Consider the following 24,783-nt stretch of genomic DNA (forward strand, 5'->3'; position numbering starts at 1 on the left):
ACTAATTAATTAAAAATGACAGATATTGGTGTGGTTTGTATGTCTGCTGCAAAGTTCCATAATATTGCATATAGAGTAAAATACCCCAGAATGCCACGTTATTTTCATTAAAAGAAAAATATTTATTTAAAAAAATTATATCCAATATTCAAGTCATGGTAGTAAATGTATATAAATCATGGTAATGGCACAATTGAGACAATCAATACATACAATTTTTGGCAATACAGTATTTAAAAAAAAATGCTGTCAGTCTTCTTGGAAGTCATTTCTATCAAAGTTCATCCTTCACCTGTAAAACAAACACTAATTTTAGTAAAAACAAAAATAGTCACTGTAAAATAATAATTTGTCAAGATTCAGACAGCAATCACAGCAACCTTGATGATGTTGTCGTTTTAAGATAAACACCAGGATGACATTATGTTGTTCTTACTTGCGTCCGGAGACAGGAACATGGAAACAGGTCATCACTGGGTTGTTCAACCAGCTCCATGCCCTTATGTATCTTGGGTTCAGTCACCTGGAGTTTAGCATATTCCTACAACAGAGTAATTGCGATTAAACAGAGGCATACAAACTGGGTAGGAGTGGTATATATAGCTTAAACAATACAAAAAAATAACCTTGGAAATACCTGAATAGGACTTTAATGCATTTATGCAATGTACCGTTATTTGTTTTTGTGAGAGGAGAAGGGTGATTTTTTTCTCTCTCAAAATGTATCCATTGAACTTCAAATATTCCGCTGTTTAAACAAGTCAGAATTTCACCTTGAATTTTAACTGTATAAAAATAATAATAATTATTATTTATTTATTTTTGCATTACTTTTTGAGTGTAAGTGGTGATCATAAGCATACATTCTTGTACAATTCTATAATGACTGTTTGAGTGAAGCTAATCGAATAAAAATCTGTCAATCAACCAACAAACGGCTCATAACACTTGTTTTTGAATTTGTACTACCATCAATTACTTGTACCACTTCTCTTTTTAATTGCATGATAATTGAGGAAAATTACTTTCAAATTTGAGCAGATGGTGATTCAAACAGCCTCTGAAATTACTTTGCTTAAATTCTTATGGTCCTGTTGGTCTATTAAAATAAAAATTATGTTACCTTGAATAGGGTATAATAATAACAAAATATGCTGTCTCCCATAAGTCGTTTGCGTGCAAACTGTTGACCTGAAAGAGCAATTTTCTTGGCCTGTAAGACAGTCATCGCAGGAGTGTAAATAAATGAATGAGCATGAATCGGATAAACTGAATACATATTCTAATCCACCTCTTCATCGTGGTCTCGAGCCCACTGGATCTTTTCCAGCAGATCTTGGAGGTCCGCCCTGACTGGGATGTAATGTTCCCAAGGTATGAGCTCGTTGTAGAAATGCTCGCAGTAGCCGGAATCCTGCTTGAAGACCACGCTGTCTCCAGCCAGAAGATAAGGCAAACGATACGCGGCCACAGTGCCGTCAATGTTTATCTGGTACTTGTACTGAAGCCAAAACAAACACAATAAGGACATGTACTGTGTTCACAGTACAATGACAGAGTTTGCTATTTTCTCCTAGATTTAATTCTGATCTGTCCTTGCCTTAATAACACACTTTATAGCGCAGGACTACACATAACTAGTAAAAAGCTCTCACCTTGAAGAAGTCAAAGAAGGAGACATGCTTGACCAGCGGGCCGTATAAGCTCTCGTCGTGCTTGAAGAAGAAGAAGTTGGTGAAGGCAGCATCTATCATGTGGGGGTGGGCCCTGGACAGCTTGACGAGCTCCAGGCGCTCCTGACGACTGTCCCGCCCCCTCCAGAAGGCCGTGGCGTTCTTTTTGGCCCACGGTGGGCCTGTATTAGCCTGCACCGACATCATGTCCAGGCTCACTCTGTTCATTGGATGCGACAACACGTGTGTCAAATTTCAGGATTTGCATACAGGGCAACATGTGACATCATCATCATGTTTAGTGAATATATAAAAAGTGTCAAATGTCAGTTTTTTTCAGACCCCCAAAAATGTCAAACCTTTTGACCTATTATCTGTGCAACTCAATTTAATTAATATATATATATGTTTTTTTTTTTTTTTGGAGAGCAGAATTAAAAATGAACTGAAAGAATGTGGTTGCAAAAGTGTGCACACCCACTTTTAAATGAGAATTTGGTTGTGTTCAGAATCAACCAAGAATATTTACACCAGACATGCTAGGATTGCTAGCATTTAAAACCCACCTGATTAAATCAAAATAAATTAGAGCTGGTCTAGTAGGCTTTCCTGACTTTTTTTTCTGCTTTAGAGACAGACCGAGACAGGTGGTGGCAGCATCATGCTTTGGATTGTTTTTCTTCAGCTGGAACTGCGGCTTGAGTCAACGCAGAGGGAATTACAAACAGTTACAATTTAAATACCAGTCAAAGATAGCACCCGCTTAGAAAAAAAAAAAAGCCAGGAAAAGCCTACTAGAACAAAAGAAATATGTTTGGGGTCAATGAGAGTTACAATGAAGGCAGGTGTGTGCTGACTCCCATTTAACATGAGTTTGTATGTGATAGGTGAAATCTGAACACAGTCACATCCCCAGTCATAGGGTGTGCACACTTGTGCAACTATATTATTTCAGCTATTTTTTTTTTTTATCACTTTTGAAATGATTTATGTTGGCCATATTTATTTATATCACTCAAAAAAATGGCATTTGAACAGGAAGTGTGCACACTTTTTATTTCCACTGTATCTATTTGATGAAGACATGGATTCACTTTCAACTACAAAATTTCTAATATTATTTTTATGCTAATACCTCAAACCTAATGTCAACTACTAATCAGATCGCTTACCTGCCCATGGTTTCAAGGACAGACTCCGTCAGGTCATACGTGGGCATGACAATATCTCTGGTGTTGTTTGAGCCACACCAGGAGAAGATAGGATGAATGTTCTGAGTGGCTTTTCTCTTCTCGAGCGGCCAGTCACCCAGGTTAACAAAAAACTCCATGTCAGGTAACTTTACCTGGACACACAACAATTTGTGTGCATTTCACGTGAATGCTTGTTTTTGTGTATTTAAAAGACTTAGGGTGGATTTACAATGCATGGTTCAAGTGACAGTTTTGTTTTTTGTTTGTAAGTGGGCACTCAGTGTCAATCCAGCCTGAGGCAGATGTGATTAAATGCAACTTGCCTTTCTACTAAGCGACAGGAGGATGGCATCCATAAAGATTCGGAAACCGACGTGCTCGCCAAGTGTTTGGACGTAGACCTAAAAATGATCAACAGTATGAAAGGTTTAACACAGAGTTTCATCATCTGACTGCTTCCACTGAGCTTTACAGCTACAATGAAAACATCTTTGAAAGAGTGAAACATTGTACACTGTAACCTTGACCATGTCTCTCTGACAAAATGAAATATAAATGACAAGCTGCAAAAAAAGAGGATAAATTGCTGGATGTATTGTGGCAATGCTGTGAGGGAGCAAGTTTTACTAGTACAATAAGCTACTTAAATGCTCCCCTCACACACACACACACACACACACTATTTTATTATTCTGGGAGCAGTACTATGGGAATACAAAAAAATGCTGTTAAAGCACACATTTTATTGGGTGATTAATTTATTTTATCGATTAATTTCACTTTTTCAAAACCACTTTTGAAAAACGTCAATCTTTTCCCCCCCATTGCAAGCAAAAGGAAAATGGATTTTTGTGAAATTATTATTTTTTTTCACCTTTCATTTTAAGGCCCAGCCAACATCCAGTGTGTACCTTGTTATCTTTGACGGTGTAGTGGCAGAGGCTTTGTCGCTGCCCGAAACGCTGGGGGATTTCCTGAGCGTTGCGATCTGGGTCCACGCTGGCGAAACGGGACAGATCATGCTCGATCTGGGGAAAGGATTGAGGACAGTGCATATGGGAGAGCCAAACAGAACCGTCGGGTTGTGGACAGTCACAGCCCTCATGGTAGACTGGCCCTGAAGAAACAAGTAGAAAACACGTCAGCAAGATCATCATTTGCATACGGAAGAAAAATATTGTAATACAATAACATTATAGAACGTCTTTACAGTTAATAAATGGTTATAAATATGAAAATCTGACAAAAGAACAGATTGAAACTTCTACTCAGATCCGATTCAACCTCACAGCTTCTGTACTGTTACGTTACAATCCACCTTTGAGAATGTATGGAGACTTGGCCACATGTTGGTCCTTGAGCAGAACATGGACATGAAGATCGGTGTAGCTTGCGTACATTCTGTAGCGAACCAGGAAAGACCCATCTTGACGATCCAGAACCTGAATCCAGATCCTGGTGAAATGCTCCAACGGAGACACGATCTTCACCTCAAAGGTTTTCTCCCCTGGCGAAGTTGTTAGACTGTGGGAAAGAGTGAATATATGTCGTTTTGCACAGGCGTTATGTACAGTATGTTAACGTGTCACAAGAGTACCTCTAGTGGTACATGGGCTCCCTCTAGTGGTAGAAAAAAAGAATACATGAATTAAATGTTAAGATAGTGCATACTGATAGACAGGCTTTATTTATTTTTAAGTTTTAGATTTTTTTGTGGGGAGGAGGGGTGTTAAACATTTGAGGGACAATTTTTAGTTACGTTTTGTGTGTACAACATTTTAATGAATCATTATTTATGTAGAGGTTTTAGTTTTTTGTTATTACACTAATGCTGTTAATGTTCGAATGTTATCGTGGCTTATAATAATATTAAATACACTTTTTGGGAATAAAACATCTGGGTCGTTTTTGATGAACACTTCAGGCTACTTTGCTATCAGATTTTGATGTTGATTATTATGGTGGAATTTAAAGACCCAAGTATTTTTTGTGGTGGTACTAACTTGAGAAATATGTCTGTATTATTACTGTTAATAGGGCACAACTGATAAAATGTTAATTTGATTAATTACATTATATTAAATTAAACAACGTTTTATCACCTTTACTCGGTTTCAGGCATATTTCATCAATTATGTGCTATCTCTTAGATGGCCTGGATGAATAGAATTGCTCTTAATAGGATGCCATAAGAAAAGGATGGTACTGCATCTATTCTCTATTTATTAACAATGTTAACAACTTAAAGACAAGTAACTGCCCTGTGGCTCCAGATTCGAGACTCCCACGGCCACATACCAGCAGGTTTTTCTGAAGGATTTGCCATTAACTGCCCACAAAGTCTTGAAATGTGAATGTCTGTGATTGTTTCCCTGATCCAGAAATAACGAAGCATCATGGGCAATGAGCCACCAAACAATACAGATATTAACCAATTAAATGCAACAAAGCCCAGTGTCATTACAAATTAATGACATCTCTATTTTGTCTGTCTTTTACACAACCGTTATGGGTTGGATTATCTCCCACTTTACTCGGAAATGCTTCTACATGAGTAAACTACATTAATGAATATATTGTTACATTCTGTCTTTGTGGCAAGTGTCAATAAAAACCGGGCAGTATCGTTTGTAATGGGCTAGACGGCATTTGGGATGTTTTATATGCTGTCGTATGTCGCTTCTTGATAACCAAGGTGTGCGCGAGAGACAGTAAATGCAACGGGATGCCTTCATGGGCGCATGCGTAAAAGGATGACCGGCTCACATGTCGCACCCCGGGGCCAAATAGTATCTTGTCTGTTTGCGCCCTCGCTGTTGAATGGCTTACACTTCAAAACCGTGTTATTATACACGTTTTGACGAGATTTACAACTTGGCTCTTTATTTCCTGTTACATGAGCGGCTTGAAATACGGCACCTCTATTCACCTGGAATAACTTTCTGGAAGGCGTGAACCGGAGGAATTCCGAAATGTTCCAAGGACGCCAGATGTGTCTGTTGCAACACAATCGACATACTATTGTGATGATTCAGGCATGATTGTCAAATAGCACTCCGGTTAGAACATTCGCAAGCCTTTACGAGTCGCCAATGCTTCAACGCTACGCAAAGATGTAGTGACAGCTAGGCTGTCGGAATAAAGTGATTTTTTCCCCTTCTATGTACTTACTTTCTCCCTGAGCGGTCCACTGCCTGGATGAAGAAAAAACGGGCTGGCAGGACAATATTTGGTTCGAGTCCGGGCCCCCATACAAGAGTCTTTGCACCGCTAGGTGCCGTCGAGTCGGCCTGAACCACCGGGAGTTCTGGTCGAAACAGAGCCAGACCCAAAAGTGACCAAAAACATAGTCGGAGCAACATGATAGTCTAATGTCGACTCTCCGATATTGTTGCCTGCTTATTTTTTCCGTTGATTCAAATTCCTAATTTGCCATTGTTTCACTTATAATGTCCGGTTTCTTCTATTCGGTTTGAAAAATAACGGTGTCGTTCTAGTGTATTTTAGCTCCGCTTCCATTTGAACTCCACTACTAGACAGTTACATGCATAAGCATATTTCGTAGTTAGTTGCTTAAACGTGTTAGTTAGCTTCAACGTTAGCTGCTCCCTGGACGCTTCATCTCTCGGCAAAAACTATGTGAATGAGTAGGCGGGGCTAGGAGGAGACTGTTTTCCTATTGGTCTGCGCTCCGCCCAATAAGATGTTTGATGGCGCGTCAATACGGAAGCAGCCTGTTATAATGAATGCATCAGATGTGTGTAGAAAAAAATATGCAGAATAGCTGTAGCAGTCACTATTCACGGTTTGGTCATCCTTATAACATTGATTTCATATTATTAACCACAAAAGCAGGTATTTTCTGCTGGGTTTGTATAAAATGTTTGTCTTAAAATGTAGCAAATCATAATGAATAGCCTGCTACTTTAGCACGTTCTAAATTTTACTGTCCAATTTTTCTAAGTAACAGAAAAGTTATTAGTCTGCAGTTCTTCAGTGACAATGCTAAGTCTGAATTTCTACCACAATTATTGTTTTTAATTAACTCTCCTGTTGTAACACCCCCCCCCCCCCCACACACACATCACACACTGAAACTACAGCAGTAGAAAACAACGTTAAAATCATCCAAGCCATTTTAACCTATTATCTCAATCGCTCTGCCTCGATCAAATGACGTGTAAGGGTTTGTTTACTAATGTGCCATCAGCAAAAGCTTGGGCTTTGACCACCCTTTTCACCTGTGACATCATGGAGATTCATTGGCATGAAATTACACACAAAATTGCACCAGTGATAAATGCAACTCTCAACAATGTACATCAATCCATGTTTATTATCAGTTTGCTTCTGCGTCAACATATGTTCAGCTCTTTTAGTCAAGTAATCTCTATTACACTAGTATAATATTAAGAAGAAAAAGTGTGGTAGAATCCATTTAAATAAGACAAACTTTGCTGCCATCATCGAGAAAACTTGAGAAATGCTTTTTTTCCCCCCTCCAAGGATATTACTGTGTGAAGAACAATAGAGTTTTAGTGGTTCAGACAGAGTACCAGCAGTGACAGGTACAACATATATAGAGAAAAATACTCCATCTGTATCATATTTTTGTCTCACCCAATATTGAAAGGTACGGATACTAATATATAAAACAAAGAAAACAAAAATATATAAATAAAAACACCCTGTCAGTTGAGGTCACTTTTTTTTTCTTGATACCTTTTTATCTGCCATTCAGACTGTGTCGAAAATAAATCTAATTGAAGGTACAGAGACGTTTTTTTGACAAGTTTAAGATGTCTCATTGAATCAAAAATAAATGTCACTTGTAAAATGCTTGTGGCTCATCTATTGAATTTGGTGAAAATAATGAGTCTCAGTAGCCTGCCAAGCAGGTTTAAATGTCTAATAATGCAAGGACACGTCACATCACTGCGGTTATGTTTTGCTGTACTTTGCATGTGTATGTTTGTGCACCTAAATGCAGGTGTGATATTAACACAATCAAGGCGCAGTGATTAATTTGTGTCGATGCTTGTGTGCATAAAGGCCTGATGTGTAAGAGATTTTTTTCCCCCAATTTTAAGATACAGACAAATACACAGGTACAAAAGATCCTCTTCACTCGATGTCGTTGGCCTGTGTCGTGGCGTGGCACTGACATGTACAACACAATCACAATATGATACACCACCATGTATCATGAAACATTTGTTGTTTTTAACATACAAGAGCCTTCCGTTTGAGAGGCCGTCACCATCAAATATAGGACTGTGACAAGAGGATACCATAATCATCAAGAACAATATTGAATGAAATTAAGTAACACAGTTGCCTTTAGTTGAAATTGCTGCTGTTTTACACATGAACATCTTCACTGACTCACATCTGAATAGTACTGGAAAAATACTGTTGTTGTTTTTTTCTGAACCATTTACTGATAAACGACTCACAAGGAAGTTGGTTGAACGGATGGTGAAGCCAACTCGCTCATTGCACTGCCATCACACAGACAGCAACAATCACTGTTATGAACACGCAGGTCCATTAAAATCCTGAAAATACACAAGTCACAACTTGTAACAACTCATTTGGAGAGATATGAGAGGGCGCTAGTCCTTTTTAATTGCTTTGGCAGAGGACTGAGTGTTTTGTATTTTTGTATTGTTTATCACTATTTTTTATAACGTGACACTCATTCTTGCGCATACGCACGTCATGATTTGCCACTAAACCTGCACATCTCACAAATGGTGAATCAACAACATAAATGTAAGTCTCTTAAGTGTTATTTTACTAAGGAAAACACAATTTTTGTGACTCCTGCAAATGCCCCTTTAACATCCATCGATGTCTCATCTGAGTGCAACTGGAAACAAATGAGCACCACTAGCTCTTTTAACTTTACACTGATTGCACTCATCTTTTTTTATGGCACGTGAATAATATATATTTTATAAACACACACAGTTTGTTCTCCAATCCATTTGCATACATCTCAATCTATTATTTTCTGAATCCCGAATGGTCGTTGGGGAGTGGAATACAGCCTCATCATTTATTGTATTTGAAAGTAGCAGCAGCCCAAACGTAAACTTGATGAAACTGTGCAGTTAATAGCAAAATCCCTTTATGGTTGCACTAGGATGCAGCCAAGAGTACCTGTTATGAACATAGTTTTAGTGTTATACCTATTTTAGTATGTGAAGAGAAAAAGCTAACTATGTGCATTTGAAGTGTGTCAAGAAATATTTGCAGAAAATAAGTCAAATAGAAAAAAGAGGAAAGAGAAAAGAAAAGTTTTGGCTTAATAGCGATGCAGGTATACATTTGTTTTTTTATATATAGATTTTGTCAATATTTCAAAAAATAGAAAGTTTTTCATAGTTTCTGTAGTTGGCTATATTATTAAATAAAAATAATACTAATTGAATCTCCTGTCAAAGTAGCATTAAAGTAAGCATGCTGCTTTTTAATATGGCAGTTTGATATTTTGATAGTCATTCCTTTTTTGTTTCATGCATGTCATGTTGATTTCTTAATTGAGTATCTACACAGTGAGGTCCAGAAAACCAAACCCAGCCTGAACACACGCACGCACGCACACACGCACGCACACACACGCACTCGCACTCACGTACACGAACACACACAGTCCTCCAAATGCTACCATCTTTTTTTCTTCTCATCTTCCTCAGCAAACGATCAAATGAGGATCTCTCCTGTCCTCTTACTGTGTGACAACATTGCACACTGGGCTCAGAAGCCATAAAGAGAAAGTCTTTCTTCAGCCTCTCTTTTATTTGCTCTCATCCGTGGAGTTAAAATTCCAACCCTGGCGCAATGCCCTCAGAAATCCATCAGTTGGCCTCACTTGTCTCCCGTGATTACAACTGGTACCACTTCTTGTCTTTGCACTTTAACATGAGCTGTAAAGAGATGTCACAACATGTCACCGTTGAGGACTTTTTAAAGTATCTCATTTCCTAAAAGTCTTGGTTTTACCTCATGAGCATGCTTGGAGAAACTTTCTGCACTGGTCATCATTAGCGCAGTTCTCTCTTCCAGCTCACCGAGTCTCTGGCCTCTTTCATCCAGAGCAATGCGGGCCCTGGCCAGCTCACCCACTGCCCCACTAGCTGCCACCTTCATGCCCTCCATCCCTCCCTGACCAGGGATGTGCTGGGCCAAACTCCGAGAAGCCTTACCTGCTGCTGCCTCCCCAACTGTGGAGCACATCAAGAATTTATATAGTTGGACCGTCATTGCCTGGGCTGAGACATGTGAAGACAAATACGAGAGAAAGAGCAGAAATACACACAGAGCTCCTCTCTGTCGAATGTGTGGGCATTCCCCCCGAAGAAGCCTTTTAGGAAGCCTCTATTCTGAGCCTCTGGTGTTTCTGTTGGTGTAAACAGTTCTCCCAGCATTTCCTACAAGTGACGACAAGGCTGTTAGAAACATTACGGCAATGTGGCAAAAATATATATTTATGATCAGGCAGCACAATTGTTTCAGGTGTTGTCATCAAAATGAAGAATTTTACCTTTCACCACCAAAAAGGTTACAAGGAGTATACTGTCATATCCTTACATTATGCTATGTCAATATATTTGAATAAAAAAAAAAATCTTTTTTTTTCGCTCTTGTTTAGTGTATGAAAAGTACATGAATTTCCCCATAATCTTACAGTACAAAACACGTTCATAGATGACATCCATTATACCTTGTTAACGTTTTAACATTTTTCTCTTTATATTTCCAGGACAGACGAGATGCAATTTTATTTGCCTTTAGGTGGCAGTATAGCACCATCACCTCAACACAGATTTTCCCAGCTGTTCTCAATGCATCACAAACTAAGCTTAAAAAAAACCCCTGTAATAATAAAAGTTATCATTGGAAAAAGGAAAAACAACAACTCTTACACACCCTGTGGAGTGAAATTAAATATGCCTTGAGATACCACAGAGCTTTGTTAACAACCCTGTCAAATGTGAATAATAAAAAAAAAAAAAAATCACCAAGTAGGCCACTACATATAAAAGGAGGCTTCAAAATCATGAACAATTGAGCATGTCTGCTAAATGTGCTGAAACCATGCCACGCTCAACTGTCAAATGTCAATCAAATACCACTACAACGACTGGAAAATTGGATGCTACTTGGTCTAGCATCTGGCTTTTGCCTACACACAACTACTGTACACGTTTAAGCTAGCTAACTCTTGCACCGGATAACTGCTCATGCAAAGGTGTTGAAGTTCTTAAAAAGTGGGTGAGTGTCGACTCATGCCAGGATCAAGGTGCATCACAGGGCCTCGTTTTAGCCCCGCCCATCTCTACAAATGAGTACTTGATAGTTGTCATTGTTGGCACGTTTGTAACTAATTATCTTCAAACATGCATAATGTATTTAGAAGCAAATTTCTGAATTCACTTGACTGGGTGACGTCATGTGGCCTCAACAATGGCATATGTTCGAGTCTATACTCATACTACAGTCCGGGCTGCAAAGGTTTTTGTCCATCAATAAAAGCAGCTATATGGACCTACAAAAATCCACTCTCTCGCTTTCTGCTGACAAGCAGCCGGAAAAGATTAGAAAATCTCTGAGCCAAGCCACTCTCACAACAAAGCCCAAGTATCTCTGTTTGCGTTGAGCCACTAGCAGGCATCCAGTCGTCGAGATGTGACGTCACTCAGCTTGAGGGAGGCTTTACTGTCCGCCTCAGTGCCTTTTTCAAACACCCTCAGGCTCACCAATGGTCCAGTGAGAAGCAATATCCCCAGAAGCTTGTTCTTTTCTGACCTGAAACATCTATCGTAAAACCAGAAAGCCATAGGTCATTTTGTCGTGTTGACATTATAGACTCACTTGCACCATTAGAGAGACCAGTTAAAAAAAAAATGGATACAGTATATAAATCATACTAGTGGGTGTTTTGTCTTCCTATAGTCACTTTTGTCTCCTCAGGAAAAAAAAATAGCGTAGTTGTTTTTTGTATTAGCACACGTGATAGCTATTTAAGAAAACTTATTTAGATATGCAAAATCACTTGCATCCACAGACCTGCAGATTGTCAAACATTTCCTGGCTGTATGTAATTCTCTGGATCTCTGTCGGGGAACTGAGATAAAGTGCCTGTCCCCCGTTGGTGAAGCAAAAGGTTCTCGCAATGCGCATGTCTGTCAGAGGCAGGTAATTAACATCCATCAGCGGTCTTAGACTGGGCAAACTGTGGGCAACAAAAACAATAGAAGGCAATTAGTAAGCAAAGTAAGTGGCTCCTGTCACTGTTGAGCTGAACAACAAAGAATAAACAACACATGTTTCGACTTAGAAAATAATGTCGCGCTTCTTTTCCAAGTTATGTAAAAGCTATCCTGTTTACAGGAAGTGATTTTTCTATGCGCCCTGTGATTGACTGGTGACAGTCAAGGGGGTTATTTGGCTCGCAGACAGCTGGGAAAGACTCCAGCTTTTCTGGGACCCTCAACAGGATAAGCAGTCTAGAGAACAGATGGATGGATAATGTTTTGCAATTACTTCCAGAGTGTATCATTGGAATATTTGTTTAAAATATGATATTTATGGCAGCACTGTGGCAAGCTGTTGCTATGTAGGGCAAGCGGTAAAAAAAAAAAGAAGAAAAAAAGAGGGATGGATGGCTATGCAAAAACATGGTGATCTTGTGATCGCCGTTTGTTGGCTAGCTAAATTTGCTAGCTCATAGAATGTTTTTGAGGTCATACCTGAGCGTCATGACATGTCCGTTGGCACAGAAGCAGGCGAGGCACACACTATTACACACGGACACAACGTCAGCCCGCAGCACGAAGGACGACTCTGTGATGTTGTGGACGAAGAGGCAAGACTGTGAGGGCATCAAGAACACTTTGGCCTGCCTCTCGGAGCACACGATAGCCAGATGTCCTTCTCCGCAGGTGTCCTGGGAGGAGGAGGGCGAGTAGTGCACCAGCTTGCGCTTTCGTGGTCGCTCGGGGTCTTCAGGGGCGTTGAGATCGCGCCAAATCTCGTAGGGGCTTTGAATGAGTGCACCCATGCAGTCCAAGAAGCCAAAGCGTAACACGGAGCCCTTGAGCATCAGAACTGCCCCTAAGAGAGTTGAGCAGAGTTATCAGAGGGAAGGCAAAAAGCATCTTCATTGCAAGGAGTGCATGTGTTTTCTAGGTAAAGCCCTTTACATAATTTATGTTGCTAAGTCCTTCCCAAATAGGAGAACATGCCCCCCCCCCCGCCATATAAGAATATAGTGTAATTGCACATCCACTACAGTAGGTGGCAGTGGCGCTCTCATTGTCAGAGAGCAAGGAGTATTAGCTCCTCTGCAAAGATGCACTTAGGACAATAATATAGACACATGACTGGCTATTTAGAATCACGCAACATATTTCCTTTCTCATGGGAGGGGGCTAATGCAAAAATAATTGAGAAACACTGGTTTAGAGTGATACATCTGATTATGTTTCCATTGTCTAAATGAACCAAAATAACCAACCTCACTTATTTTTTTGTTTCATCTCAATGTGCATAGCAAGGGAAAGGTTTGTTTCCTGTGTGACAGTATTTCTTAAATAGCCTAAAGAAAACATTGTGACCCACTGCTGTTTTTGTTTTTAAATCAACAACAAACTCCAAGGCTAAATTGAAAGGAGAAAGGATTGCTGGCAATTGTTAAGCCAGAAATAGACTACCAATTATAGCAGCAGAGAACCTTGAAGTACAATGACATTTCAGTTTGTGTGACATTATCAACCAACCACAAAACAAGTCAGACAGAAAAAAAAACACATCAAGTGTAACCGCACTCGTAAGAAGCTTTGTTCTTCCTTGCTCAGTTGTAAAATGTGTTTTTAAATCTCAAGTTGTGGGTCTTCAAATTGGCAACTTAAAATGGTTCTCGTTAAGATGCTGCTGAGATGTCACAGCACCAAAATAGAGTGGACTTTTCCGATTACGATTACTGTATGTCCACGATTGCTGTACAGTATGTCTATGATAATCAGGATGATTCTCTGAAAGCTATCCAAGCAAGTGGGGCAAAAGTATTGGGACACTAGGCCATAATACATACCGTACATAAAAAAAAAGGTTGGAGACTATGGGAAATTTTGGCAACGTATCCGTGACCATTTGTGAGGCCAGTCGACTTTTTTTTGTTTCTCAACAGAAAGGGCTTTCAAAAAGTGTTCCTAAGAAACATACTTGTCTAAGCCATTAAGCCAGGAGCTTGAACTTCAATAAATGGCCAGTTCACATTTGTCATTTGGACTTACCACAGGGACCAATGGTGACAAGTTCCTCCATTCTCTCCTCCTGGTCAGTGGGGATGGACATCGGAATGACTAAGATCACACCAAGGCTGGTACCAACCCACAGACACGGTGTGGGCAGAGCGTCGCTCTTTCGCCCGAAAGACTCCCCAAACTGCAGCGTGGTGATGGCCTCTTTGGTCTCGCGATCAATGCTGGAGACACTGGAGCTACGTGAGCGGCTGAAGGAGTTTTCACGACTCTCTGCATCGGCGGCGGCCACCAGAGAGAGCGAAACAACACAGACACGATGCAAGAGGGAAGAAGTACAAGATGATTAAAATGAGGGAAATGTAGTGAGAGAACGGCAGCGTAGACGGACGACAGCAATAAACGCAGAAGAGAAGAACAATATAGTTGTCATAAAAAAAAAGAGAAACATGAAGACAGGAAATTCAGAGGAAACATTTAAGAGCGAGAGAAGATTGTAAGGAGACAATTCGAAGATCGATGATAGTTTTTCGGCATATTGCCACATAAAACAATGAAATGTCACTGATAGTTGAAAATTAACAAGTCATTACACAAACACACACACAGAAGGGGTTGAACAACTAAAATTGTTTGTAGTCGACTATCGACGATGTGATGGAAGTCGAGTCGAAGGTAATTAATTGATTATTTCAGTAAAGTCCAGCGATCCCCAACATTTTTGCACCACGGACTGATTTCAGGTATAGATCAAAAATACTAAACTCAACATTATTTAATGTATTTACTATTTATTGTTTAATTAAGTGTCGTGATGTTGGTTTGTGTTCTTGTTTTTGCTTGTGCGTTTATTGGACATAATATTTTGCCGATAAAGAGGGAGCTTCATGCCGCTGCCTACATTCCTCGTACCTCGTCATGTTGTGTCGCTGGTATGAGCGTCTTTGTTAGGATACGAGAACGGGTGGACACAAAAACATAACGAGAAAAACATGCAAAACAGGACACATGGAATACATGTCAAAACCAAATGAAATCAGAATTAAATAGAGAAAAAAACACGGGACATGACAATAAGGCCCAACCGATGTGGATTTTTTGATTCTGATATGTGGCAGAAAAATATTCTGTTGACCGATTAATTGGCCAATGAGTTAAAAAAAAAACACATACTGAATAAAATAACGTATTTTTGTGTCCCCTGTAACGCATGTTAACGTTAACCTTCGTTGCACTAAACATTATTGTCAACAAATCAGTTCAACCCCAAACACACACAAACATAAACACACAGTCCTGTGTTGTTTTTCGACAGAGTAGAAAGATTTTGTGTGAGTTCTAAACAGCAACCGAGCACACTCGGGTGCTAATAAACACAAATAAAAAGGTGAGCAATCACACACAAGACAGTGAGCACAAGGTGAATCTTTCTGAGCGCATGACACATCCATCATAAAAGTATTTCTGTATTACAGCACTGGTGAATTATTTAAAGTCAGGCAATGTGCAGAGCAGCCTCAGTGAGTGAGTGAGTGAACGAGTGAGTGAGTGCAGAGTTTATGTAACAACAACTACAGATGGTGCAAAGCCTAGTGGACACATATCAGGATCAAAATGATTTTGAGAAATTTCTCAGCAGCTATTCTAGGTGATATAAGAACGTGTGCACAGGCTAAATAAAGACTATGGAAGTGGGTGTGGAGATATACAGCACAGTGGCTGCTTGCCAACGTGTACAGTATGCTGCAAAACACACTCAACGCTCTACAGGAACGTTAGCATCATCACATGCCCCCCCCCCCCCAGGACAGGAGGCGTTCTAAGGCACATTGTAGATGGAACAGACGCACTAACGGCACATACTGAAAGAAAGACTGACGTTTTCATCAATAGCTCGTGGATGCATTAGTGGCCGAAGTCGCCTTACCTCTGTCACTCCAGCAGTTGGGGGTGGTGGTGTGGTGTTCGTCGTGAGAGTACATTGCGACTCCATGTAACTGCTGGAGCATTGCCCTCCTGGATGCATAACCTAACCGATCCCCCACAACATGAAGCCCATAAGACACAGCAGCCCACCCACCCCAAACGCCCCGACAAAACACACACACGCGCGCGACACACATACAAACAAGCGCAGCCATCCCAGTCAAGAAACACAAGACAAACAGATGCACAGTTGTGCCAGAGGATGACAGAAAAAGGAAAAGAAAGAAAAAAATGACTTCTTTAAATATGCAGTCAACAGAGAGTGAGACTTATCTTCGTATTGCTAGTGACCTCACTCCAAACACCATCTGCTCAACGAAATACGTGTCTACACTTCTAACGAGGTCCAATAAATATTGTACATAGTTGCATGCACATTCGCAGCCTCTATACAGGACTGTTGCATGACAGCCGCAGTTTTGTATCAAATATATCTGATAAGTCCCCCCTGCAAAACACTGCCAAAGAGCTTCTACCATACCACTGATAATACATTTTGAAATTCAAATGTTGGTATCATGACAACACTGCTGTATATGAGCCAAAAAGAAAACATTTTTTTCACAGTGAGCTCAGATGGTAGTTGCTTGGAACTGTCATGTGTGTTTGGGGTGTTTTTATGCTGTGTGACACAGCCAGTGGGGCACTGGCTAATAAAAGTCAGACACAGTGGTGCCTTGACAAGACACAGGGACCCTTGGGTGGGCCCTTAAAGGGAGACAGAGCTACTGTTGCCAGTCTTGCGTAGGTGATAAAGGAGACAACAATCTAAATAAGTGAGAAAGCTCGTGCTACACGGTGGTGCAAGCACACGCGCCACCAAACCTGCAGAACAACAGAGTCACCTTGAGAAAATAGACTGTACATTCCGTCTTTGCTGTCAACATGAATCAGGTTTTTTTTTTTTAAATGTACTTTATCAAATATGATTCCTTGCCTAATAAAGGGTTAAAATGTATCAACTGGATCTTTATCGATCTAGTTAATGTATTTCAAATCTTCCCAGATGAGTGTGTTGAGAGATCAAGAAAGAGAGAACCAGAGAGATCCAGATAGAAATCCAGTTAGAGAGAGACAGAGAGAGAGAGAGAGAGAGAGAGAGAGAGAGAGAGAAATAGTGGAAAAAGAGATAGAGTCATCGAGACAGAGAAAGGGAGAGATAGAGATAGCGAGATAGATTGAAATAGCGAGATAGATTGAGATGGCGAGAGAGCTAGCGAGATAGAGGTGTCAAGAGAGAGAGAGAGAGAGAGAGAGAGAGAGAGATCCAGTGACAGACGGAGATGGAAAGAGATCCAGATAGACAGAGATCCCGATCAAGAGAAATAGAGATAGCAAGAGAGAGAGAGAGAGAGAGAGAGAGAGAGAGAGAGAGAGAGAGAGAGAGAGAGATCCAGAGAGATCCAGAGACAGATGGAGATGGAAAGAGATCCAGATAGACAGAGATCCCGATCGAGAGAAATAGAGATAGCAAGAGAAAGAGAGAGAGAGAGAGGGAGAGAAAGAGAAAGAGAAAGAGAAAGAGAAAGAGAGAGATCCAGAGACAGATGGAGATGGAAAGAGATCCAGATAGACAGAGATCCCAATCGAGAGAAATAGAGATAGCAAGAGAGAGAGAGAGAGAAAGAGAGAAAGAGAGAAAGAGAGAAAGAGAGCTCTAGATAGACAAAGATCCCGATCGAGAGAAATAGAGATAACAAGAGAAAGAGAGAGAGAGAGAGAGAGAGGGAGAGAGGGAAAGAGGGAGAGAAAGAGAAAGGGAAAGAGAGAGATCCAGAAACAGATGGAGATGGAAAGAGATCCAGATAGACAGAGATCCCGATCGAGAGAAATAGAGATAGCAAGAGAGAGAGAGAGAGAGAGAGAGAGAGAGAGAGAGAGAGAGAGAGAGAGAGAGAGAGAGAGAGAGAGAGCCCAGCTTTCATATTGACAGTATATTATCTAGTCATGGATGTGTGTGGGTGTACACTTGACTGTTCTTCTTCAGCACCTGGCCAAATAGTCACTGAATCGCATCAACCGAATGCTATCAATTTTTGTAGATATTTCAGTACCCGGCTCGGGTTTCAGTAAGTGAAATGTGCATTGTAGTAGGGGTCCTCTGTAAGACGGTAACGGCATACGGCGTTTCCAGGTTACGAGCCACGCGTGGTGAACTACGTTGTGCCGTGTTTTTACATTACATCATAACAAGAAATGCTCGAGAATTACTGTTATTATTATTATTTTTTTTATGGCCATAAAGTGGTTTCGCACAAATGACTTTGCTGCAGAATTAGCGTAGGTTAGTGATCGAAAGAACAAATTCAGCTGCAGAAAGGGAACAAAGTCAAAGGCTAAGAACCTCTTGTATATCATCGGACGCATGCGCAATATTTGGAGAAAAAAAAGCCCTTCTCCAATGAGAGAACTTGTGCATCAACATACTTAGTGGCATTTTCCCATACATCTAATAGAGACGCTGCTGATCTAAAGTCGAAGGTTTGGAATTGGTCCGCCGAGTGCGGCTTCACCTGCCATTTCCCTCTCCGTCTTTTCACCTGGCATGCAGGCCTCATTAACATCAGCCTCCTCTCTACCACTGCTTGTTGACCTTCAATTATTGCAGTGATCCTGCTGGCTCTTCGCTGTGGTAAGGCAGCGTGACAGATAAACAACACAGCTCAATGTGGCAAATACTGTCGACGAGCACACGTGTAATGGCCTCATCTGAAAAGCATCTGTTCACACACAACATACGGGGGAGGACAGGGTACGCTTAATTTTGCATGTTGTTTTCATCTAAGAGCACACATTTAAGATCCATGTACACTGGGGATTATGACACAGGTTATTCCTAAAACTGATATCGGCAAACATAAATTAACACAGATTTTTGTGGATTCGTCTTCTTTTTAGATTATAGTTGTATAGTGTTAAACAATAAACGGTACTGATCCTGTTAATAGCTGACTCTGAAGTGCCGTCAGTGTGCCTTTTGACACGATTTCCCATTCTTGGCAGATGTGTATCCACGGCTATATACTAATATCACACCTCAAATGGTTTAAATCATATCTTTCTGGACACTCTCAGTTTCTTCAATTCAAAACGTTCAAATCACACTTTCTGTCACTAATGGGGTTCCTCAGGGTTCTGTACTAGGGCTGCTTCGGTTCTTCAACTACTTACTGTACTTTTCCTCGGCCGTATTTTCGGTCAATTTCACATAAAATGTTATTGTTAAACAGATGACACTCAGGTCAACCGCCTCTCTTGGAAATCAAATACTGGTTAGCACACAACTGTTGCAAACTGAACAATGATAACTGAATACTTCTTTTCAATCTACCCAAACCATAAAATACATTTTCTTTTACAGTTGGTCATTCTACAGTTTCAAATTGATGGTGTGAGTGTCATCTTTGATTATGAGTTCCCCCCAATAAAAATAGTTTGACTGTAACAACAATAAGAAGTCAATCAAGAGTTCTTTTGTTTGACTCATAGGTTTCCTTGGTGGCTACCAGGATCACTATCATGAGCCTTACAATTTAGTCTGTCACAAACCTGCGATTAGCCTTTTACCCTTTTTCTTATCTCCATTTTCACGACCAGTAAAACTCACGCGGCACTAGAATCAGAAAGGCAGATTTGCTTCCATGATATTATTCCCTGGGACCTTCCTTAAAGGGGATCTTACTAGAGGTGCTGTGCAGTGGAATTAATCATACAAAAATAATATGTCAGGTGTCCTGGAGGTGGTTTTGGTGTTATATTATTTTCATTTTATAATACATGTAAAATGTTGCCATTTTGTCAGTGATTACTCAGGTAAATAAACAAAGTAACATCCTTAGTTTCAATTTCCAATCTTGAAAGCCCATTTTTTACATGAGCTTTTTTTCGTTTCCACTGTCAGGAAAGTGAAATAATGCAAGCTGCAAGCCTGAAACAAAAATAGAGCGCACACACACGTGCACACACTCGTGTGTACACACTGGCAAATAACCTGCTGGGTCACTTCATTCAAAGATGCCGCGGATCAAAGTCATTGTGTGAATACAACGAGGGAAGGGAAAATGTCAAAATGCCAGGGTGCAAATCAAATTTGACGTCCCTCTATTCATCTCTTTTATGTGTGCACGCCATAGGAGGCTTTTTGATTTTTTTTGCATGCCAGGCATGCTGCAATTTTTTATAAAATAGAACATGTAGGTAAACTGAGGAAAAAATATGAAAAGAAAGTCGGTGAGGTTTTACTTGACTGACTTCCGATTCCACATATTAGGAAGGCGATGATGTCATTTTTTACATATTGGTTTGTCGAACAATGTCTAGCTTCACAGTATGTTCCTGGACTTTGGACGATACAGTACAAATAAATAAATAAATAAATAAACATACATACAATAAATGATCTGTGTTTATATTATATTTTTATATTTCATTTTATATTTTTCCTTTGCCGCATTTGTGTTATTTTCCCGAATTGATGTGTTGTTTCTCAACATTTAAGTCATTCAGTGTTCTTGCATTGTTAAGCAATGGCTGGCATGACTGAGCAAAGCAGTAAGAAAGCTTGATTACTTTTCAGAGCGGCAAAGGTCCACAATTGATTTCTCACGACATCAAATTTAGCAAAACTTTGCTTGTGGCTACATCCGTGGAGGGTTATTTTTTCTTCACTTTACTTAGTGTTTGATAGATGGAAGAAAAGAAGAAAAACATTTTGTATATCAAAACTATTTCAAGCCTGTAAGTTGGTTGATACAAGCAACACAATGCAAGGATCATTTCTTGCATTCCTCTCATAATTGTTATTTTGGTTTGTGATGGTAATGCAAGCTGCAAGTGGGTTTAAGGAAGCAGAGGGAATAGTTATTGGCTTATTTTTATTTTTTTTATTTTTTTTATTTTTTTTTTTACAAATAGGCTACTATACACCATCAAAGGTGAGGTAAGGTATTTGCAATATTTACTGTAATTTAGTACTAATTCATATTTTCCCTCTTCGTTTAGATTGTTTGGTAATGCAACCTGAAGATAAGCAGAATAATTTAAAAAGCTGGCTTTAAATTATTCAGTGCTGCAAACTTGCATTAGCATGGTCTCTTAACCCATTCTGCCGGGGTGAAAGGATAGCATGCACTTCTCGAAAGGAAGGGGACGTTAGAGAGGTTAACGGGTGGGAATTGGGAAGACAAGCACACACCTTCAGTGTGGGACACAGGCAAAGAGATCTCCATGCAAGCAGCAGACTGGGCCTTGCGGAATGGCGGTCGGCCAGGGCCTCTGCGGGCAAGCCGTGGCCCCTCGGGACCCATCGGGACGCGAGGCTTCCCCGCCGAGCAGGGCTGGGAGGTGGGGCTAGTGCAATGTCCATTGACATGATCTGCAATAACGGCAAAGCGTTAGGAAGGAAATAAGGTCACATTCCAGAATTTGTTTGCTACCTCAATATCCGTCTACAAAAGTCATGAGAGATGATGAAACCTAATACCTGAGACGATGCAATTAAATAGCTAAAAAGGGCTCTCACCTTTATTCAAAGGTTTTTTCTGTGATTGAAATTCAGTCGTGCATCACAACATGACTTGTGATGACGGATATTTAGTATATTTCACAGTATGAGAGGAGCAAGCAGTGTTAAAAGGATATGTGGTAGTAAGAGGAAAGGGGAACAGACAGTTGGGGAGTGGAGTTCAGTATGAGCAGGAAGGAGAAAGGGTTAACACGAGGAAAATAAAGAGGCTAATATTTGAACAAGTATGTCACAACAGGCTTGTTTCATGTCTTAGTTTTTGGGAGTGCGTTGCCTTTTTTTCGGTTATCAATTTTGATCTCGAGGTCTGGCTTTTGTCAACTGCCACAGCATTGCGTCTGAAATGATATCATATCCGCTCTTTGACCTCCTTGTTACTTACTGGCATTGCAGCTTTACGCAGCTTTCCTCGGGGGCATGCGGGGCTTGTTGAGACCTTCATTTATATCCAGTGAAACTGTGCGCGCTGCGTGTATGGCATTTGTATGTGTGTGTGTGTGCAAAATATTTTTGTCTGGAGTCAAACCTCATTCCTGCCCGGGTCTTTGGGGCTCAGCGTCATTAAAATAAGATGACCGCGTGGATGTGAATAACAGTTCAGTCTCTGAAACATGTGACATCAATTAGTCAAATAAATGCATAAATCAATAGTTAAATAAATAAATCCTCATTTAAATTAGCCGCCTTGAAATGTCGTAAAGCATGGCGGTAATTAAAATTGTGCTAATCTGTTGACCTTCAAGAAGTATTTGTCATTATTAGCCATGGCGATCTCGTTGATAGGCGATGGGGGAAATTCATAATCGACGTAAGTTAAAAAAAAATAATTTTTTAATCAGTTTTCCAGTGGATGTTGTGGTTCATTTCCAGTGTCATATCGAGCTGATTAAATGCTGCTATAAGGCGGTTCTTTGTGGATGTAACCAACTTCCCCTCGTTGACGTCAAGTTCTTTGTCACACCAAAAACTAGTCAGGACTAAATCTTCTTAGTAGTACACATTGATCTTCATTTTGACATTTTCAACTCTCCTGCTGTTCAGCTATAGAGGACCAAAGCTGCCTAAATAAATAAATAAACAAACAATTTCAATATCTAAAATTAGGGATGGGCGAGTACTGATGCCAGGTATTGGTGCCGATATTTGGCATTTGTGGAGGGTGCCGATACCAATATCGACCGCCCTCTAGTGGCAATTTTACAATCGAGAACTAAAGGCATACGTGACTGACAGATGCTCATTCATATGCAATTTCCAGAAGTATATGTAAAGAAATTGAAACAAAATCATAGAAAATTGCCATTAGTTCTATGCAATTGTAAGGAAAATGCTATATTGGGATATATAGGTCTTTGATTAAAATGATTTGTCATAGATTTTTTAGAAACGTTATGTTATCAAAAGTATTAGTGGTATAGTTGCTCGGTTATCAGCATTGGTGACTACTCAAGAGTAGCATACTTGTACTGATATTGGTGTGGGGGAAAAAGTGGTCTTGAACATCACAATACAAAACATATATTATTTTTTTTTTTAAATAAAGTAAATAAATATGAGAGGTGAGCAGTTTGTATTTAGTGATTGATATTTGTTTTGATTTATATATTTATAATTCTTCGAAATTTTGAATATTGTTTTTATTTTTGTATTATTTATTTATTATTTTTGCAGTTTTATTCCTCCATATTCAGCTATGTATTTCATAAATAAGTTATATTTTCAAATAAGATGAAAAAACAACTCTGTGCCGCATTTGTGCAACACATGTACTTGCACGCGCTGATTGAAATCGGCAGCTACCAAGGAGCCAACCAATTTCCCTCCATTGTGTCAGCAGGTTTAAAAGTAAGAGACGCAAGACAGACTCACTTTCGCATCAGCAATTGGCAAAACATTCCACAGGAATTTGGCGCAGAGAACAGAGAATGACAATAAAATCTCAATGTAAAGACTTCATTCACATCATTCATCCGCACGCACAAATTCAGAAAAAAACGGAAACAATGTATCTATCACGGTTGTTAGTCCCATAATAGAAGATGGATGACTGTTTACTGGCAAATATGTACTACACTATGTTAAAATTTGAACATGATGAACAATAGTTTTCCTTTGCAAAAAACGTATATAAAATTCAATTGAAGTCACGTTTGGTTTTGACTTTGAAATTTTTGGTTTTGCACTTTTTCTGTGGCTGCAAGAAAAAAATAGGTTATTACAGTGGAATATACAGGCACGTGTATAGTTTAAGACGCAGACGTTTTTAAGAGCGACAGCAGAGGCAGCGCAAAAGGGACCCCACAATGATGTAGATGCAGTTAGACATGTACAGAACGTTCAAGTTTCTGCGATGCTGTTAAAGAAGAAAATGATCCAGTTACAATGAGAGAGGCAGTGCGTGATCCATTCACTGTCGAGCAACGCTGTCAATGGAGGAAAGATTGCAAAAAACAAGCGGATGGACCAGTCAAGATAAGGTGATAGAAAGCTTCATGTCCAAATAAGAGTTATGGATTACAAGTCACCTTTATAAACACTTGCAAAATGTAGAAGAAATGAATAGATTAAAATCAAATCATAGGACACCGATGGGAAGAAAATGGGCAAACACGTCAGGCCGTCTGGTTGAACAGGAACACAAGCAACACAAAAGCCTAGAAAACACGACAAAAGTAGAAATCGAATGACTCAAAGGAACACACGTGAAAACTGCTGGCTTTCGCCTACCGTACCAAGATCGGTCTTAAGATCTGTTGGCAGACTTAACTTTCTGCCGGGTCCCTTTACTGAAACAAAGGAATAGGAAACAAAGCACCAGTTAATCCTTTCAAAAATAAATACATAACAAATAAAACAAGGGAAAAATTAAACAAAAACATAAGGCTTAATCCAGGGTTTCTGCAGGTATTAGCAAATCAGATTGAATGCTTTTTGATGCCACTTTTAATGCCACTTAAAACTAATTTCATGCCCACATTGTATTGCATATACACACATGCGCACACACATACATATACATACATACATGCATATACTGTTTATATGATTAAATGTTTTAATCATAATTAATCGCATGATTTCCATAGTTAACTCACAAATTAATTGCACGTTATCTGCTCTAAATGTAGATTTTTTTT

General features: G+C 39.7%; 2 protein-coding genes across 18 annotated transcripts in view; both read right to left on the minus strand.

The window, feature by feature from the left end:
• Nucleotides 1-98: 98 nt before the first annotated feature.
• Nucleotides 99-6,495, minus strand: poglut2 (protein O-glucosyltransferase 2). The gene is made up of 10 exons (XM_086091517.1): nt 6,038-6,495; nt 4,185-4,390; nt 3,778-3,983; nt 3,190-3,267; nt 2,846-3,018; nt 1,656-1,893; nt 1,292-1,501; nt 1,124-1,213; nt 437-541; nt 99-292 (listed from the first exon to the last, which is right to left on the minus strand). Exons 1-10 carry the CDS (start codon nt 6,226-6,228, stop codon nt 275-277), a joined length of 1,515 nt encoding a protein of 504 aa, XP_085947643.1. The 5' UTR covers nt 6,229-6,495; the 3' UTR covers nt 99-274.
• A 689-nt stretch (nt 6,496-7,184) lies between these two features.
• stxbp5l (syntaxin binding protein 5L) overlaps nt 7,185-24,783 on the minus strand; it is a 101,405-nt gene continuing 83,806 nt past the window's right edge. For 4 of the 17 annotated variants that reach the window (XM_086091505.1, XM_086091499.1, XM_086091503.1 and 1 more), the window contains 10 exons: nt 24,379-24,432; nt 24,172-24,300; nt 21,317-21,496; nt 16,064-16,165; nt 14,170-14,409; nt 12,625-12,988; nt 11,942-12,107; nt 10,191-10,302; nt 9,875-10,095; nt 7,185-9,798 (listed from right to left, as the gene is read on the minus strand). In XM_086091505.1, the coding sequence (XP_085947631.1) occupies nt 9,757-9,798; nt 9,875-10,095; nt 10,191-10,302; nt 11,942-12,107; nt 12,625-12,988; nt 14,170-14,409; nt 16,064-16,165; nt 21,317-21,496; nt 24,172-24,300; nt 24,379-24,432 (1,610 nt within the window). In that variant the 3' untranslated portion in view covers nt 7,185-9,756. The other 13 variants (XM_086091510.1, XM_086091507.1, XM_086091504.1 and 10 more) reach the window with 7 other exon arrangements.

Source organism: Leptonotus elevatus, chromosome 12, assembly GCF_054856555.1.
Source record: "Leptonotus elevatus isolate MCC_2025b chromosome 12, RoL_Lele_1.0, whole genome shotgun sequence".
Taxonomy (NCBI): Eukaryota; Metazoa; Chordata; class Actinopteri; order Syngnathiformes; family Syngnathidae; genus Leptonotus; species Leptonotus elevatus.

Bases quoted from the DNA above. Each gene is read 5' to 3' on its own strand.
- poglut2 (XM_086091517.1), bottom strand. From the start codon at position 6,228: ATGTTGCTCCGACTATGTTTTTGGTCACTTTTGGGTCTGGCTCTGTTT. The intron at 3,268-3,777 runs GTACACACTGGA...GATCATTTTTAG, and splicing joins ACACCGTCAAAGATAACAAG to GTCTACGTCCAAACACTTGG. The intron at 1,894-2,845 runs GTAAGCGATCTG...TCCAATGAACAG, and splicing joins GTCCTTGAAACCATGGGCAG to AGTGAGCCTGGACATGATGT.